At 41.1% G+C, this 18,820-nt stretch overlaps 1 protein-coding gene across 1 annotated transcript in view; it reads left to right on the top strand.

The window, feature by feature from the left end:
- LOC125467365 (putative ubiquitin carboxyl-terminal hydrolase 50) overlaps positions 1 to 17,884 on the top strand; it is a 34,804-nt gene extending 16,920 nt beyond the window's left edge. Inside the window, exons 5-8 of the mRNA XM_048563101.2 lie at positions 10,740 to 10,904; positions 14,254 to 14,396; positions 16,312 to 16,444; positions 17,635 to 17,884. Of these exons, the coding sequence (XP_048419058.1) occupies positions 10,740 to 10,904; positions 14,254 to 14,396; positions 16,312 to 16,444; positions 17,635 to 17,811 (618 nt within the window). The 3' untranslated portion in view covers positions 17,812 to 17,884. The remainder of the gene's footprint in view (positions 1 to 10,739; positions 10,905 to 14,253; positions 14,397 to 16,311; positions 16,445 to 17,634) is intronic.
- Positions 17,885 to 18,820: the final 936 nt, after the last annotated feature.

Here is an 18,820-nt window from a genome sequence, read left to right as displayed (position 1 = left end):
GGGCTATCCATCAGAAATATCCTCTCTAAGAAGAGCGTAACATTTTCCTTCATCAAAAACACCACTCCTCTCTTTTGCCTCTCTTTATAACCTTCTTATAGCATCTATACCCCAGAACATTGAGCTGCAGTCCTATCCTTCGTGTAGCTATTACAAAAATACGGCTATCATGTTCTTGTCCCATGTTCTCATATGTGCCCAGAGTTCTTCAGCTTTACCTGTAAGACCCCTTGCATTGAAATAAATGCAGTTTAATTAGAACATAGAACATAGAAAAGTACAGCACAGTACAGGCCCTTTGGCCCACGATGTTGTGCCGTGGAATAATTCTAATCCAAAAATAACCTAAACTACATTCCCCTCAATTCACTGCTGTCCATGTGCATGTCCAGCAGTCGCTTAAATGTCACTAATGACTCCGCTTCCACGACTACCACTGGCAAAGTATTCCATGCGCTCACAACTCTCTGGGTGAAGAACCTCCCTCTGACGTCTTCTCTATACCTTCCTCCTAACACTTTAAAACTATGACCCCTCGTGGCAGTCAATCCTGCCCTGGGAAAAAGTCTCTGGCTATCGACTCTATCCATGCCTCTCATTACCTTGTACACCTCAATCGGGTCACCTCTCTTCCTCCTTCTCTCCAGAGAGAAAAGCCCGAGCTCAGTCAACCTGTCCTCGTAAGACAAGCCCTCCAGACAAGGCAGCATCCTGGTAAACTTCTTCAGAGTTACCTCATCCTCTGACTTGTTCTTGTCTGTCTTTTCTAAGTAATTTGCTGCTTTCTGATTTAGAACCATCCTCATCTCTCTTTCTATTTTCACCAATACTTAGGAAACCCTGCCCCTCCCCCCACAAGTTTAAAGGCTCCTGAAATAGACCATACAAATCTCCCCACCAGGATACTGGTTCCTTTCCATTTCAGGTAAAATGCATCAGTCATTTTTGCCCCAGAAGAGGTTGGAATGATCCAGAAATCTTGAATCTTTGCATATTGCACCAACTCTTCAGTCATTGATTTATCTGCCCTATCTTTTTATTCCTATGCTTACTAGAATATGGCACCAGGTATAAACCAGAGATGATTACCTTTTGAGGTTCTGCTTTCTAACCTTCTATGTTCACTTTGCAAAGCCTTAACCCTTTCTGTTACTAAATCATTCTTACCAAAGTGTACAGCTACTCCTGGCTTTTTATTCTCCCATTGACAATATACTTCAACTCGTAACTGTTTCTCTATCACTTGACTATGAAGATAGTTCGGAAAGATTGAGACTGTGTGTTTTTCTTGGCTGAGAGGAGATTTAATTTTTAAAAAATTGCAAATTGAAGAGGCGCCCAGACAGAGAGATTGGGAGAAACTGCTCCTGTTCATAAGAGAATCAAGAACCAGAGGGGACAGATTTTAAAGTATTTTATAAAAGAAGCAAATACAAGTGTAAATAAGCTTTTTCTTGCAAATGGTTAGGTTTTGGAATGTACCCCTTGGAGGTATGGAGGAGGAGGCAGGTTCAATCGAGGTGTTCAGAGGGATGATTCTATTTCTATTTACAGAGAAAAGGCACGAAACTGAATTATTCATGGGGCTTGTGCAAATATGGTCTTCTGCATGGAGCGATTCAGTGATTAGCCCCACTCTATATCCCTCAAATGTGCCTCACATTCTCTTTCATAAGGGACTTTGAGATGAATTAAAGGCTGTGTTAATGAGCAACACCAGCAGGTGGAGCATTGCAGTCTGTTAGTCGCAGTGTAATGGATGTAGAGCTCTGACCGTAAGGTGTATGTTAACATATTTCTGAGTCACTATTGAGCTGCTGAAAGGCAAATTGTAAAATCAAACTCTAAACCAACAATCACAGGGTAACGGAAGATCTTCAGACAAGATTCAGACAGGATACAGAAACCCTGATATTTGAAACTTTCAGCATTCCTAAAAATTTCACTGAGGGAACAGAACAAGTCCCTTTCCTTGTAAACCCCTCCAGCATCCAAGTGTGTACAGCAGCAAATATACAGCACCTCATTCCTGAGGCTGTTGCTATGCAGTGACCAGTACTGGTTGTCCAACAATGGAAATAATAAAACCCACTATTTTAAATCTCTCAAGATTTAGCTTGTATTCTTTGAAAAGTCAGTTGACTTTTATAAACAGCAGACAATCCCTAATTCTTTGACTTTTGACTTCCAAGCAGTCACATGATAAACACTTTGTAACTCAGGAATTGTCCAAAGCTTGCCTTGTCCAATTCTCAGTCTGTAAGTACGTGTTCCCAGCATGACTTGAGGAACCAAATTTTCAAGGAGGAGGTGGGTATAGCTCTTGCAGCTAAATGAGGATCGAGATGGCTAAAGTAGACTGGAAGCAAAAACTTTATGGTGGGATCATTGAGGAACAGTGGAGCACTTTCAACGCATTTTTTTCAGAGTGCTCTGCAAAAGTACAAAAGGCAGGACTGTAGGAAAAGGGGTGATCAGCCATGGACGTCTAAGGGATTAAGGGATGCTCTTAGATTGAAAGGCAAGGCATGCAAAGAGACAAAGACCAGTGGGAAACGAGAAGATTGGGAAAACTTTAAAGGTCTATGGAAAGTCGCAAAAAAAGGCTATTAAGAAAAGATAGATTGAGGCCAAACTAGCTCAATATAAAGATAGATAGCAAAAAAGTTTCTATAAATATGTAAAATGAAGAAGAGTGACTATAGTAAACTTTGGTCCTTTAGAGGATGAGAAGGAGGATTTAATAACAGGAAATGAGGAAATAGTTGAGGCATTGAACAGGTTTTGTGAGTCAGTCTTCACTGTAGAAGACACATAACTTGCCAGAAATTGCTGACAAAGGTAGGTCAGGACCTAGACATGATCTTTATCATGAAAGAGGTTGTGTTGGGTAAGTTAAAGGAGCTTTTTATTTATTCATTCACGGGATGAGGACATCACTGGCTAAACTGCAGTTATTGCCCAGGTAAACCTATTGCTAAAGACAGATGAGTCTCCTGCCCAGGGTACTAAAAGAGATGTCCGATCTAACAGCAAGTGCACTTGTGCTAATTTTCCAAAGTTCGCTGGACTCCGGGCAGTTCCAGCAAACTGGTAAACAGCAAATATGTTGCCACTGTTCAAAAAAGGTGGTAGACAAAACATGGGGAATTATAGGCCAGTTTTTTACACTTCCGTATGTTCCCCTCTGTCGTGGGGAAAATTCTTCAACATATCATCAGGGAAGAAATAAGAAGATATCTAGATAGAAATTGCCTCATTGGGCAGATGCAGCATGGGTTCATGAAATACAGGTCATGTTTGATTAATTTGCTGGAATTCTATGAAGACATTATGAGCACTGGACAATGCTCATTATGAGGTGGACAATGAGGACCCAGTAGATGTAGTGTATCTGGATTTTCAAAAGGCATTCTTCAAGGCACTGCACAAAAGGCTGCTGCATAAGATAAAGGTGCACAGTGTTACAGGAAATGTATTTACATGGATCAAGAGTTGGTAAACTGACAGGAAACAAACAGTTGGGATAAAAGAGATAACACGGTGTGAGGCTGGATTAACACAGCAGGCCAAGCAGCATCAGAGGAGCAGGAAAGTTTAACATTTCGGGTCAGGACCCTTCTTCAGAGTGGGGACAAAAGAGTGTTTTTCTGATTGGTGAACAGTGACTACTGGTGTGTCTCAGGGATCAGCGCTGGGACTGCAATTATTTATAATTTACATTGATGATTTGGAGTTGGGACCCATGTGTAGTGCATCAAAGTCTGTGGACGACACTAAAGTGAGTGGTAGAGCAAAGTGTGTAGGGGATTCTGAAAGTTTGCAGAGGGCTATTGACAGTTTAAGTGAGTGGGCAAAGGTCTGGTAGATGGAATTCCATGTTGAAAAACGTGAAGTCATCCATTTTGGTAGGAATAACAGCAAAAGGGGCTATTACTTGAACGGTAAAACATTGCAGCACGCTGCTATGCAGAGGGACCTGGGTGTCCTTGTACATGAGCTGCAGAAGGTTGGTTTGCAGGTACTTAAGGTAATTAAGTAGGCAAATGGAATTTTGTCCTTCCTTGCTACAGGGGTTAAGTTTAAAAGCAGGGAGGTTATGTTGCAGCTGTATAGGGTGCTGGTGAGGCCACACCTGGAGTACCGTGTACAGCTTTAGTCTCCTCACAGGAGAAGGGACGTACTGGCACTACAGGGGGTGCAGAGGAAATTCACCCGATTGATTCCAGAGTTAAGAGGGTTGGCTTATGAGGGGAGGTTGAATAGGCTGGGAATATATTCATTGGAATTTTGAAGAATGATGGGCATCTTATAGAAACATATAAAATTATGAAGAGAATAGATAGCAGGGAAATTGTTTCCACTGGCTGGTGAAACTAGGACAAGAGGGTATAGCCTCAAAAGTAGGGGGACCAGATTTAGGACTGAATTAAGGGGGAATGTCTTCACTCAAAGGGTTGTGAATCTGTGGAATCCCTTGCCCAGTGAAGTAGTTGAGGCTTCTTCATTGAATATTTTTAAAGCTACGTTAGATAATTTTTTAAATAGTAAGGGAATTAAGGGTTGTGGTGAGAGGTTAGGTAAGTGGAACTGAGGCCAAGAAAAGATCAGCCATGATTTTGAGTGGTGGAGCAGGCTCTCTGGACCAGATGGCCTCAAAGGGTACAGGGTGCTGGGGATTAGCAAATTGAGCTCAATAATCAGCCGTGATTGTACTGAATAGTGGAGCAGGCTTGAATATTTAAATGGATTAGGCCTGCACCTGTCTCCAATGTTTCTGTATAAATGCCATTTTCAGATTGCTTCATTACAATATAAAATATGACAGATAAACATAACAGTGAAAACAACCATCCTTACTCACTCCTCATACAGGATTTGGATAACTTCTTGCCATTTTAAAAAAAATCTCCAAATGATTTCAGTATCATTATGTTTTGGATAATGCATCTGACATTGCATTATCTTATTAGCAATATGAACAATCTTATGTAATGAGGTTGAATTAAGAAGCTTCATTAAAAGAGTCCAACATTTTGAATTTTAAATTTCTCTTCAAAAGCCCTGGGATTATATTACCATTTGTTTGATTAGCTGTCTGGCAGAAGGTAGAGAGTGGGGATAAAGGGATCTTTCTCAGGATGGCAGCTGGTAACAAGTGGAGTTCCAAAGGGTCATTGCTGGGACCACAACTTTTCACTTTATATATTAATGATCTAGATGAGGACATTCTGGCTAAGTTTGCAGACGATACAAAGATAGGTGGAGGGACAAAGTAGTATTGAGGAGGTGGGGAGGCTGCGGAAGGATTTGGACGGGTTGGGAGAGTGGGCAAAGAAGTGGCAGATGGAGTACAATGTGGGAATGTGTGAGGTTATGCACTTGGTAAGAAGAATAAAAGCATGGACTATTTTCTAAATGGGGAGAAAATTCAGAAATCTGAAGTGCAAAGAGACTTGGGAGTTCTAGTCCAGGATTGTCTCATGGTAAACTTGCAGGTTGAGTCAGGAAGGCAAATGCAATGTTGGCATTTATTTTGAGAGGACTTGAATATAAAAGCAGGCATGTACTACTGAGGCTTTATAAGGCTCTGGCCAGGCCACATTTGAAGCATTGTGTGCAGCTTTGGGCCCCATATCTGAGAAAGGATGTACTGGCCTTGGAGCAGGTTCAGAGGAGGTTCATGAGAATGGTCCCAGGAATGGAAAACTTAAAGTATGAGAAATGTTTGAGGACTCTGGGACTATACTCATTGAAGTTTAGAAGGATGAGGGCGACATAATTGAAACTTACAGAATACTGAATGGCCTGGACAGAGTGGATGTTGGGAAGATATTTCCATTGGTAGGAGAGTCTAGGATCCGTGGGTATAGCTTTAGAGAAAAGGGAAGAGGTTTTAGAATGGAGATTTAGGAGAAACCATTTCGGCCAGAGTGTGGTGAATCTATAGAATTCACTGCTACAGAAGGCTGTGGAGGCCAGGTCATTGAGTATATTTAAGACTGAGTGAGATTGGTTCTTGATTCCTAAGGGATATGGGGAGAATGGGGTTGAGGAACTAATCAGCCATGATTGAATGGCCTAATTTCTGCTCCTTTGTCTTGTGTCTTATGTTTGTGATCATAACATTCATTCCTAAGCGTTCAAGTGTTTATGTTTCCCAGATTAGAACCAAAGTATTTCTTTTTGACTCAGTTTCTTAGAAAAGTACTCACTTTATCATCCTGCAATAAACCCACAGTCACGCTCCAGTAACTAGCATTAATTGTCATTTTAAAAGGTTTAGTGAAGTTGGGGGCGATCTACACTGGATTGGTGGGTCAATGTTACCTTTGTCTCTTGCCATGATAAATCCTGTTAAAAACAAAAAAATTGTCCTAAAATTTCTGTTAGAAACCACACATCCCCAAAAATCTCCATTGTAGGAACGGAGAATTCTATCAAAGCCTTTACTTTTGCTGATCTTTGCAATACTTGCTGTGTATGATGTGTTCTTGGTAAGTCACCCTCACTTTCTTACAAGCTCAGTCTTGGCCAGATTTAGTACAAAGTCAACTAACTCTCTACCAAAGGCTTTCAATTTTATTACATGCTGTTTCCATGTGTTAATGTGCATAGATATGGCACGCTACAAGTTACAACTTGGTTCTTAAGCCTTTAGAATGTAGCTGCAGTGTTTTAACCCTGAATGAAGCCATTTGATAATTTTTACACCAAATGGTTTGTATTAACTGATATCTCCTTAGCCCTATGAAACTTTGCTGTACCTTGTAATAAATCAATCTTTCTAAGGGATTGGGACACTACAAACACTGTAGTCTAATTGGAATTGTGTTTAGAATGTAAACGTAGAACAGTACAGCTCAGTACAGGCCCTTCGGCCCACAACGTTGTGCCAAACTTTTACCCTAAACCTACAGTCTATCTAACCTCCATCCCTACCTTATACTAGCATCCATATACCTATCTAATAGCCACTTAAATGCCCCAAATAAGGCCGACTCCACTACCCTCTCCAGCAACGCATTCCGTGCCCTGACCACTCTGAGTAAAGAACCTACCTCTGATGTCTCCCCATTACCTACCTCCACTCACTTTAAAACTAATGTCCCTTCGTAATAGCTACCTCCACCCTAGGAAAAAAATCTCTGGCTGTCTACTCTGTATGTTAGCTCTGATCATTTGGTACACATCTATCAAGTCACCTCTCATCCTTCGTCATTCTAAAAAGAAAAATCCTAGCTCTCTCAACCTTTCCTCGTATGACCTTTCCTCCATTCCAGGCAACATCCTGGTGAATCTCCTCTGCACCTTTTCCAATGCTTCCACATCTTTCCTGTACTGAGGCGACCAGAACTGGACACAATACTCCAGATGTCGCCAAACCAGGCTTTTGTATAGCTGGAGCATAACTTTGTGTCTCTTGAACTCAATCCCTCTATTAATGAAAGCTAACATAGCATATGCCTTCTTAACAACTCTATCCACCTGGGTGGCAGCTTTCAGGGAACTGTGGACGTGAGCCTCAAGATCCCTCTGCTCCTCCACACTGCCAAGAATCTTTGTTAACCCTGAATTCTGCTTTCAAGTATGTCCTTCCAAAATGAATCACCTCACACTTTTCAGGGTTAAACTCCATCTGCCACTTCTCAGCCCAGCTCTGCATCCTATCAATACCCCTTTGTAACCTAGATTTAAATCTGCTTCGATATTCATTTACTGTTCTATAATCTCTACAGAATCCAGTCACCCATTAAGTTGGGAACTAATTCCACTGAAGAGCCCCAACTACTTTGAATAGAATCAATCAATTGATTGTCTGATATGCTTTGAATCTCTGTTTCATCTGAATTTGTAAATCTGTGATTAGCCAACAAGGAAGTTGGTCTATCAGTACAGATTCTATCATGTCTGGTTAAGGCTGATCTCTACAGATTTTCTTGAATTCCATATGTAACCTTCACTGAATCCTTCTGTTTTTAAGTATGAGAATAAAGCCCCAGTAGTTAATTGTTGGCTAATTGGTTTGCAGCATATTCACCCTGTGAATTGCCTACATCTCCTTCTACCTCATTCTCACTGTCTCTGTCATCCTGCATTATTTTTACCATCTGAAACACCTGCTCTTTCTGTTCTTCTTACATCGTAATAATGTTCATATGACATAGCTGACCACTCACTTCACTGACTTAAATATTCTGTATGGACCACTGAATCTCACTTGCAGATGCTCAAATTACAAAAAAAACTAACAGCCTCCTATTTGAAATGTTCTGTTTTCTGTACATTTGTCTATCATTTTTAATCTTTGCCTTTGAAATTTTTAAGTGATTCTATGCTAGCTTCCATGGTCCTGAGAGTCTGTCTAGAAATGTGGGCACACAATCCAACCATTACCTTCAGAGTTTGATGATATCTCTCTAAAGCTCCCAGATTTTATGAATGAAACACTGGTCTTCAAATAGTTTATACCCAATTTACTTTATACATCTTTTAAAAAGTTTAGATGTGAATTTGGAACTTTGGTCCAACTGTATTTCTATTGGTAATCCATAACAAGTAAAATGTTAACTTTTACTACCATTAGTTACAATTGTCTTCAAAGGAAGAACTTCTGGAATTTGAGTTGCTACATCAATAGTTGGAAGAATATATTGTGTCCAGTTTTAGTTTTTTGCTAATACACAGTAACACTCTAGATGTTTTGTGAAGAGCTATTCAGGATAGTGGATAAAGTTGCTGGTTTCATTCTATATTGCAGTTTTGCTGAGCTGATACATAGTTCAGTTCTGTAAGAGGCATCATATGTCTTTATGAAGGCACATAGCCAGTAAAAATGCCAATTTATCTTTGCATGAGTTTTGCATATTCCTATATGCCAGGGGTATTTAATATAGTACCTGTAATGTCACTTCACAATACCTGGGCAGTATCACTACCTGATGAATAACCCATCCATTCTCTGTCTGCAAGTCTGTCAGGAGATCTCCACTTCCTTATCAAAACCTCATTTAAACACTGAACTCCAGGACTCCCTCAGCCTCAGCTTCAGTGTGGCTGCATTGTATAAACTTGTTTAAGTTTTTGGATCTGCTTGTTGAATTCAGTTGAAACAGACTAACTAAGCATTAACATTGAATTATCACCATCTTTAAAGGGAGTTTGGTGACTCTAAAATTTGCTTGAGGTGTTAGCTTGATGTTTGGTGATGGACTTTACTTTGGCCACCTCACATGAAGGAATGAAAAGACCTTGTATCTGAAACTGTTCTAGCTGCTGCCCTCACTCAGGCTTTCTGTGATTAGGGCTGAAGTTACCAATTTTGCTTCTGTAGCCCCTAACCACAGGTAATTTTTGCAAAACTCCAAACACTGTTCTAGACAATTTATCACATTCTAAATGCACTTTATACAAAGGAACCATCAATCATTCAGTTTATTAAAACTGACTTTAAATGCACTCTCTGTTACATGGTACTAAAAGCTCACTAGTGAACCTAAAAAGGAACTACACATTTTCATGTTCAAGCTCCTCTGGAGGCAAGGGGGTGCTAAAGTGAATTAACAAGAAGTGTGTTGAGATTGACTGACTGGGAGGAGGGAGAACATGATTCAATGAGTTCTGACACTCCTATTTTTTCAACCTGCCATTGCCCTCCATATGTAGATGTGTGAAAGCAGAGAAGCATTTGAGTTGGTTTGAATAGTGCATTTAGTTAATGGAAGGCCTGATCTTCACCTGGTGAAAATTGACTTGTCCATGTGTGAGCTGACTGGTTGCAATCCTTGAATAATTTTATTCATAATTTCATTGCCAGTTGCTGGGAGTTACATTTTATACAAATTAGTGGTGCCTCATAATTGAGAACTTTCTAATTGCTGTGGTTATTGGAACTGTTTTTGTTAAATTAAGTTTATAATGGTGGGAGATCACCAGGTGCAGTTTTCACAATTTAACATCTAGGTCCAAAGCTCAAGGGTTGAGTCCCACTCCAGAACTTGTTGGTCACAGTCATACAGCAAAGAAACAGACATTTTCATCCAGTTTGTCCATGCCAACCAGGTTTGCCAAGCTAAACCAGCCCCCTTTGCCTTTTGGCTCATACCCCTCTAAACCTTTCCTATTCATGCACCTGTCCAAATATCTTTTTAAATGTTGTAACTGCCCCTGCATCTACAACTTTCTCTGGCAGTGTGAAAAAGTTGGTTCTCAGGTCCCCTTTTAAATCTTTCTCCTCTCACCTTAAAATTTACGCCGTCCAGTTTTGAATTCCCCACACAAAGGAAAAGACCTTTGCTGTTTATCTTATCTATGCCTCTCATGATTCATCGAAGGTGCATCTGCAATACGTCCACACTGGTTGATTATCAGTCTGCAAGCCCAGCCAACACAACTCACTCCAGGAATTTACAGCAGGGTTGTTTCCTGGTCAGTCATCCTGCAGAAGGTAACAGTTAGGACTGCAGTACCCTACTGATGAGCCTGGAGCAATCCAAAAGGAAGTCCTTGGCTCAACCCGCAGAAACAAAGAACAAGAGAAAAACCAGACAAACTGACCTCCTTGTTGTGTGACAGTACTCTTCCAACCAAATTTGTGTTTGAACAGCTGACTTTGTGGAAGATGATAAGGTGACGGAGTTGCTGACAATTTTTCAGTGAAAGTGCTGCTCTGCTCAGGGGGGTTAGATGCTAGATTCCAGATTTTTCACAAAAGGAATAAATTATTTTTCTCTCATCAGTCTACAGGAGTGAGAAACATGGAAACATCAATTGTTACAAAGCTGTTTCAGGGCCAGCTGAGCTATGTCAAATTGTGTCTGAATTGTTACCACAAATCTAGCCAAACTGAGAATTTCCTGAGCCTGTCTCTGCCGATGCCTCCTGACAGCAGATGCTCCATTCAGGTAAGAGTATCACCAGCTTGTTAAGAACATAAGAAATAGGAGTTGGCCACTCTGCCTGTCAAACCTGGTCTGTTATTCAGTAAATCGCAGCTGATCTGAATACGGTATCAACTTCACTTAAAAATGTAAACAAAAAGAAGCCTTAGCTCCCTTTTCTTCAAAATACACAATAAAAATACTATCTCTTCCCTTTTCTTTGCTTTCTCTTTGTGCTCTCCTGCAGATCTTTCCACACAGATTAAAGCTTTCCTATTTAATTTGATCGGCGACAATATCTTTGCTTCCAATGTTCTGACCCACAATGCCATTTAGGAGGGAGGAACCTTGGTTGGGCTGAGATGCTGTGTGTAGGTGCCTGAGGTCATACTATTGAAGGATACAGTTGGGAAGAGGTACACAAGCTATTGGCAAGGATGGCATCAGAAATTCGATGTTCTCTCAATTAGGGAAGAATGAACAAACTTTTTTTAAGAAAATCTGCCATGGAACATGGGCATTGTTGACTGGGCCCAGCACTTTTTGCCCATTCCTAGTTGCCCTTGAGGACATGATGGTGAGCTGCCTTCTTGAACTGCTGCAGACCTCCTGTTGTGGGCTGACCCACAATGCCATTAGGGAGGGAATTCCAGGATTTTGACCCAGCGATAGTGAAGGAATGGTGATGTATTTCCATGTCAGGATGGGGAGTGATTTGGAGGGGAATTACAGATGGTGCTATTCCCATGTATTTTCTGTTCTTGTCCTTCCAAATGGAAGTGGTCCTTGATTCGGAAGGTGGTATCTAAGGATCTTTGGCAAATTTCTGCAGTGCATCTTGTAGATAGTACACACTGCTGCTACCGGGCGTCAGTGGTAGAGGGAGTCTATGCTTGTGGATGTGGTGTCAATCAAATTAGGCTACTTTGTCAGGCTTCCTGAGTGGTGTTGAGTCTGCATTTTTCCAGGCAAGTGGGGAGTATTCCATCACACTCCTGACATGTGCCTTGTAGATGGTGGGACAGGCTTTGGGGAGTCAGGAGGAGAGTTACTCGCTGCAGTATTCCCAGTTTCTGGCCTGCTCTTGTAGCTGCTTTGTTTAAGTGGTGAATCCATTTGAGTTTCTGGTCAATGGTAATGGGGTATTCAGTGATGGTATGACTGTCAAGGGGCAGTGCTTAGATTGTCTTGCCTCTTATTGGTGATGGCCAAAGCCTGGCATTTAGGTGGTGTGAATGGTACTTGCCACTTGTCAGCCCAAACCTGGCCACTGTCTGGATCTTGTTGCATTTGAACATAAAAGGCTTCAGTATCTGAGGAGTCATGAATGTTGTTAAACATTTTGCATTCATTGATGAATGTCCTCACTTCTGACCTTTTATAATGGAGGGACCGTCATTCATGAAGCAACTGAAAATGGTTGGATTGAGGATACTACTGTAAGGAAGTCCTGCAGAGATGTTGAGGAGCTGAGATAATTGACCACCAACAACAATGACCATTTTCCTAAGGTCCAGGTAAGACTCAAACCAGCGGCGAGATTGCCCCCAGATCCACATTGATTCCAGTTTTGCTGGGGCTCCTTGATGCTACACTCGGTCGAATGGAGCCCTGATGTCAAGGGCTGTCACTCTTGCCTCACCTCTGGAATTCAGCTCTTTTGTCAATGTTTCTCTAACATCAGTGATAGTTTTTTGTTTTTGTGGAGCGTCTTCCTTTGGTGAATTATTTAAATATCCACCACCATTCATGACTGGATGTGGTAGGACTGCAAAACTTTGATCTGATCTGTTGGTTGTGGAATTGTTTAGCTCTGTCTATCATTGCTCCCAGGATGGAGCAGGGATAGGCTAGGCATGAGTTTCAGGCTGTAAGGAGACTTCTGTTGCAGGTGGCCCACAGTACCTCAAGGATGTTTAGTTTTGCATAAGATGGAGAGTATGTTCATTGTGAAGGCGGAGAGTATGATCATTGTAAAGACGCGACTTCATCTCTGCAAAGACCTGGGTCACCCCTAAAAATAATATCATGATGTATCTGAGGCAGTTAGATTGTTGGGTTTAAGGTCTAGCAGTCATTTCTCTCTATTGGTTCCCTTACCACTTAGCACAGACCCAGCCCAGCAGCTAGGACACAACCAGCTTGATCAGTAATGTTGTTGCTGGCACATTTTCAGTGGCGGACGTTATAAATCCCCACCCTCAGTGCTTTCTCCAAGTGATTCAACATGTGAAGTATGGATTCATCAGCTGAGCGAGGATGGTATGTGGTAACCAGCAGGAGATTTCCTTCTCTATAGCTGAAGCCATGAGACTTCATGGGGCCCAGAGTCAATGTTTCCCTCCTGACCGTATCCTGCTGTTCAGCCACCTCTGCTGTGTCTGTGCTGCCAATGAGATGGGACATATCCAGGGATGGTGATGGTGGTGTCTGGGACACTATCTGTAAGGTCTGATTCTGAGTGTGACTGTGTCAGGCTGTTGCTTGACCAGTCTGTGGGACAGCTGTCCCAATGTTGGCACGAGTTTCCTGATGGCAGTAAGGAGTGATTTTCAGTGTTGACAGGGTTGCATTTGAGGTTGTTGTTTCTGGTGCCTAGGTCGATGCCAGGTGGTCTGTACCATTGTACTATTCATATTTTTCTTCACTAAATTCATGTCTGTTGTGTCCAGTAATTACATTAGCCATATGTCATCATTCATTTTTTTTGTCATCTGGAAATTTTCTTGGGGAAGCAAATTTTAAACTGTTTCAGCCTGAGAAATTATTTACCAGTCCTCTGTTTGCTGTCTTTCAGCCAACTTTTGTATCCATGTTCTCACTGTCTCTTTTATTTGCTGAGAAGTATTTGTCAAATGCCTTTTGGAAGTTAATATATTCATATACTCCCCATAACCTATACTACTCTCACCTATGCTCTCTTTATCTCATCAACGAAACCTCATTAAAACTATTTAAACATAATATGACTGTACAAATCTGTGCTGGGCAATTAATCCACGCTTGTCTAATGTTTTGATTTTTATCATTCCCTAAAAGCTTTCCCATCACCCAAAGTTAAAGTAACTGCCTGGGCCTGGTACAAGGGTCGGAGGGAAGAGGAAGCCAAACATTTTGATGTTGTTTCTCTGCAGGGTTTTCCTGACAACATGGGGCTGGTCCTGGGTAAAAGGGCAATCTCTTGTCCCCGCTTTGGATGTGAGGCCAGGAGCATGTTTCCAGTCTTTGCAGCTGGCTTTATTTGGTGGTTGGTTACTGAGCCTGACTGAGGAATTGAGCAGATTGTAACGTGTTTTCCTACTGCTTAATTTTCAAAACTTCAGTTTCTTCAAACAAGTTCCTACTCCTGTAAAACATAGCTGCTGTTTCTTAGGATTGCCTTCGATTATTCTTTAAAGAAGAAGTTCTCAGCTCCAGGGATCAACCTTTCTGTTCCTTTTGTGGGAGGAAGCAGGACCAGACAGAAAGTATCCAACTGCTGAAAGCACCTGATATTATTATCATACACCTGAAACGGTGAGTACAACTCATTCTTGGCATTCATCAGACTAACCAGCAAGACCATTTTGAGAGGACTGATAAGACAAGGGAGTGCAGGTTGAATGATAGAACCTTAGGAGGTGCAAAGGATCAGAGGGACTTTGGTGGGCGTCTCCGTAGATCCTTGAAGGCAGTAGAAAAGTTAGATAAGGTGGCGGAGAAGGTATATCGGATACTCGCCTTTACTCAGGGCATCAATACAACAGCAGGAGATTATGATGGAATCCAAAAGGACTGCAGATGCAGAATACCTGAGGAAATGTCACCTGACCTGAAATAACTCTGATTTTTTTAAACTCACCATTGCTGCCAGACCTGCTGAGCTTTTCCAGTGATTTGAGATTATGCTGGAGTTCTGTATAACATTAGTTAGGCCACAGCTGCAGTACTGCATTCGGTTCTGATCACCAAACTATAAGAAGGATGCGATTGTACTAGCAATAGTGCAGAGGAGACTTACCAGGACGGTGCCTGGACTGAAACAATTCAGCTATGAAAGGGGCTAGAAAGGCTGGGGTTGTTTTATTTAGAGCAGAGAAGGCTGATGGAGTGGTGCAGGGGTGGGGGTCTGGTGGTTGGTGGAGGTGGGTCTGATTTTGAGGTGCACAAAGTTCTGAGGGGTATAGACTGATAGGGAGAAACCTGTCCTTTAGTAGAGGAGTCATTAATCAGGGACCACAATTTGAAGGCAAGGAACAGGAAGTTTACAGGTAATTTGAGGGAAAGTGCTTTTAATCAGAGGGTGATGTGTATCTGGAACTCAGTGCCTGAGCAGTAGAGGCAGGAACACTCAAGACATTGAAGAACTATTCAGATGAACAAGGTTTACAGGCAAAATTAATGTCAGCTTTTGCTGCTTGGCCTGCTGTGTTCATCCAGCTCTACACCTTGTTATCTAGAATACATGGCTGTTTGATGACAGCATGAAGAGCTGAAGGAACTGTTTGAGCTGTAAACGCTTTTTGATGCTATGAACCTTTTGAAAATAATCCTCCCTACAGTATTAGTTTGATTTTTAACTTTTATGCCCAATAGTTTCTTGGACTGTTTCCTGAGTGCAGCATTTATAACATGAAAGTACCTGAAGTATTAATTGCACTTGGCTAACAGAAATTTAACTGTCCCTGTACTAGGAAGAGTAGAAGGCTTAACTGTTCAGGATAAATGGGACTTGTTTTTGTTTAGGAAAAGTTTGATTTTTAACAATTATTTCTAGTCAGCATTAGTTGTTTTTTCTCATTGCTCAAGTTGAAGTTGAGCTGCTGTCTTCTTGAGCCATGAACATGGATATTCCAGTCCTGCAGCAGGCTGCTTGCTCTCAGCTACTTCCTACTGTCTGCTTTGTTGCAGAGAAATTGCAATGTTGGCTGAGTGCAGTGAGATTGGGCCTGATGTCAGTCCTGACGGGGAGCAAGCTTTGAGGCAGAAACCGCTACTGAGCAAACTGATTGTTGAAGTGCAAGATAATGAGTTTGTTCTTCAGTGCTGAAGAAAATCAGGATTGTGATGGTTACAAGAGTTTAATCATTTCTTAACACCCATTTTCTTTACTGAAAGCTGACAGATTAGTTTGACTGAGGTGTGGGGAGGAACGAAGAATCTGTGCAATTCCACAGAATGGCAGCATCTATTAAACAAATCATTCTATTTTGTTATTCTCTCCTTCAATGGGTAAAGTTAGTTATCAAAATATTGCTGATTACAGAAAATATGCATCAGTTTGAAAGATGTTCTCTTTCCTATTGGCCTGCCTCACTTGGAAGGGAATTCCTGGCCTTCGCCTGATGTGTTTCCAACAAATTGCTTGCCTTTGTGAATCTGCAATATGAATATTAGAGTTCATCATAAATAATGGAATTAATCACCCAAACATCCTCTCTCTTTTTACTAGCTTTGAATCTGATGATCATGGCAATAGGAAACTGACTAGTACTGTGACCTTTCCACTTGAAGATCTAGATCTGTCCCAATATACAACAAATCCATCAGTGCAACAACTGAAGTATCATCTTTATGCAGTTGTGGTAAGTAACGTTTAATTGATCTATTTCTGATGATTAGGCCTCACTTGTCCTTGCCAATCCAACATATCATCTGTTTCAGGAATATTGTCACTTCTACCAAGGCAGGAGGCCACATAAGATCAATAAAGACATCAATCCATCCTCAGTATCTTCTCAAATATTGCCAGAACAAGATGTTCATATCTGCAGTTTTTAATATAGTTTGTAAGATATCTAAAAGTAGTTACTGTACATACAAACTGTCAAAACAGCTTTCATACAACCATTTTTAACAGAAGTTTTTAATTGTTGTTTGGAGGGTGGTTCTGGGCCAGAAGGGTAGAGATCACCCAGATCCCAAGGACAAATGGAGACAAAGGATGAAAGCATGCACTAAGAACATAGAACATTACAGCACAGTACAGGCCCTTCGGCCCTCGATGTTGTGCCGACCTGTCATACCGATCTCAAGCCCATCTAACCTACACTATTCCATGTACGTCCATATGCTTATCCAATGATGACTTAAATGTACCTAAAGTTGGCGAATCTACTACTGTTGCAGGCAAAGCATTCCAGTCCCTTACTACTCTCTGAGTAAAGAAACTACCTCTGACTAAGAATTTGATGTTACCATCAGGGGCTGGGCACCACAATACAATTCTGCCATAACATCATGAAAGGAAGTCTTGTGGTGTGAAAGATGAGTAAAAAGGACACTATTTCTTTGAGGCATTGGAATTGTTTTTGAAAACAAACTTTGTTTCTCACTATTGATTGTGTGACAGTAGTTTATTAAAAGCTTTCAGCAAACAACTATGCATTGTGCTCTGTGAGAAATGAGCACCATACAAAAAGTACCACAGTGAGTGACTAGTGCTGTTGGTTGAGCAGGGAAGTGTTGTTTGGATACTTTTCTATAGGAATGTGAAAAACAAGAGGTGCACAGTCAATGCTGGGAATATGCACACAGCCAAGGAATTAGAGCCAGTAGGTACCAGTTTACCTGAGGCTGGAATATTAATGACGCAACTAGAAACTACATTTCTAAACAGCATATTAGTTTTGCTCAGTGTCCCAACAAGTTAATTGTATCTAGTGGTTTATTTTTAATAAAAGTTGTTGCTATTTTTTCACCCAGGTCTCACCAATTTGATATTTGGATGCAGTTCAGGTGAATTTCCATTGACTTTGACTTTTTCTTTCAACAGAATCATACAGGCACTTTAGACAGTGGTCACTACACTGCATACTGCAAGAATCCAGTTACACAGAACTGGCATGAATTCAATGATGCAAAAGTGACCAGCATTTCTGAGCAGAAGATCCAGTCACCAGCTGCTTATGTTCTTTTCTATAATTGTGTCAATTTTCAGTGGGCGCAGTAATACTATCTCAGACTACAACAATAAACTGTTTCCCTATAGTCCAGTTTTCATTCTGTACTTGCCTATGAGGGCAGCACACTGTATAAATTATGTAATTAATTCTTAACTTAAAGTCATGCTGTTATTTTATCTGTTATTGTTGAAATAGACTCGAGCCCATGGATTAAAGGTATTCCCTCTGTAAAAAGTCTTTGGTGCATTGTGTGATCAGCTGTATTATTAATCAGCCTATGAGACTTAGAATTAGCCAAAAGGTGTGAATCAGGTTGGTCTACCCTAATTATCTCTGCAAAAGCTGACTGACACAGGGCAGGTAGTCAGTAAGTTGTTATTGTTCTAGCTTATTTATTAAAATTGAAACTAGTTTTCTATTCTTAATTTAAGCCAAGTAGAAGTTTTAACTAGAAGCACAGCACATCTATATGTTGCACATCCAGTTATGTGCCATCTAGTTCAACACATCCTGCAAAACTGCTACTGGCTTGACCAGTTTCAGCACCAGACTTTGCACTGCAGTGAATCCATGAGCTGCGCATTACATGGACATAACACTTTTATACATGGTCACTGAAGGAAGTGCAGTCAGAGAGGGTATGAGGGACTAAGTGAAAGAAAGGAGGCAGGCAAGTAGTCAGCAAAGGCCCAGGCTATGTCTCACTCCAGAATGGATTTTGTGTGTTTTGGAAAACAGTGTGATAGTTTCTCTGGGGAACATAGCTACGTTACAGAACAGCTACACACCATTTTTTTTTTGGTTGAAAATCCTTGCTACCAAAATCCTAGAGGTTACTATTGATAGCCACGTAAACAGCACAGCTGCAAGGACATGGCCAGTGTATAAAAGGCACAAGTCAAGAGACTATTCTCCACTAATGAATTAGAACACAAAAACTTATAGCAAGCCATCACCATCCAAGACAGAGCAGTCTTTACCCACATCAACCACTTTAAAATGCAATGCTCTTCACTTACAGGCACAACTTATTGCAAATGGTTCATGCTACAGCTG

This window comes from Stegostoma tigrinum, chromosome 33 (genome assembly GCF_030684315.1).
Source record: "Stegostoma tigrinum isolate sSteTig4 chromosome 33, sSteTig4.hap1, whole genome shotgun sequence".
Lineage (NCBI taxonomy): Eukaryota > Metazoa > Chordata > Chondrichthyes > Orectolobiformes > Stegostomatidae > Stegostoma > Stegostoma tigrinum.
Note: the sequence above shows the minus strand (reverse complement) of the source record. Positions and strands in the feature narration are given on the sequence as shown.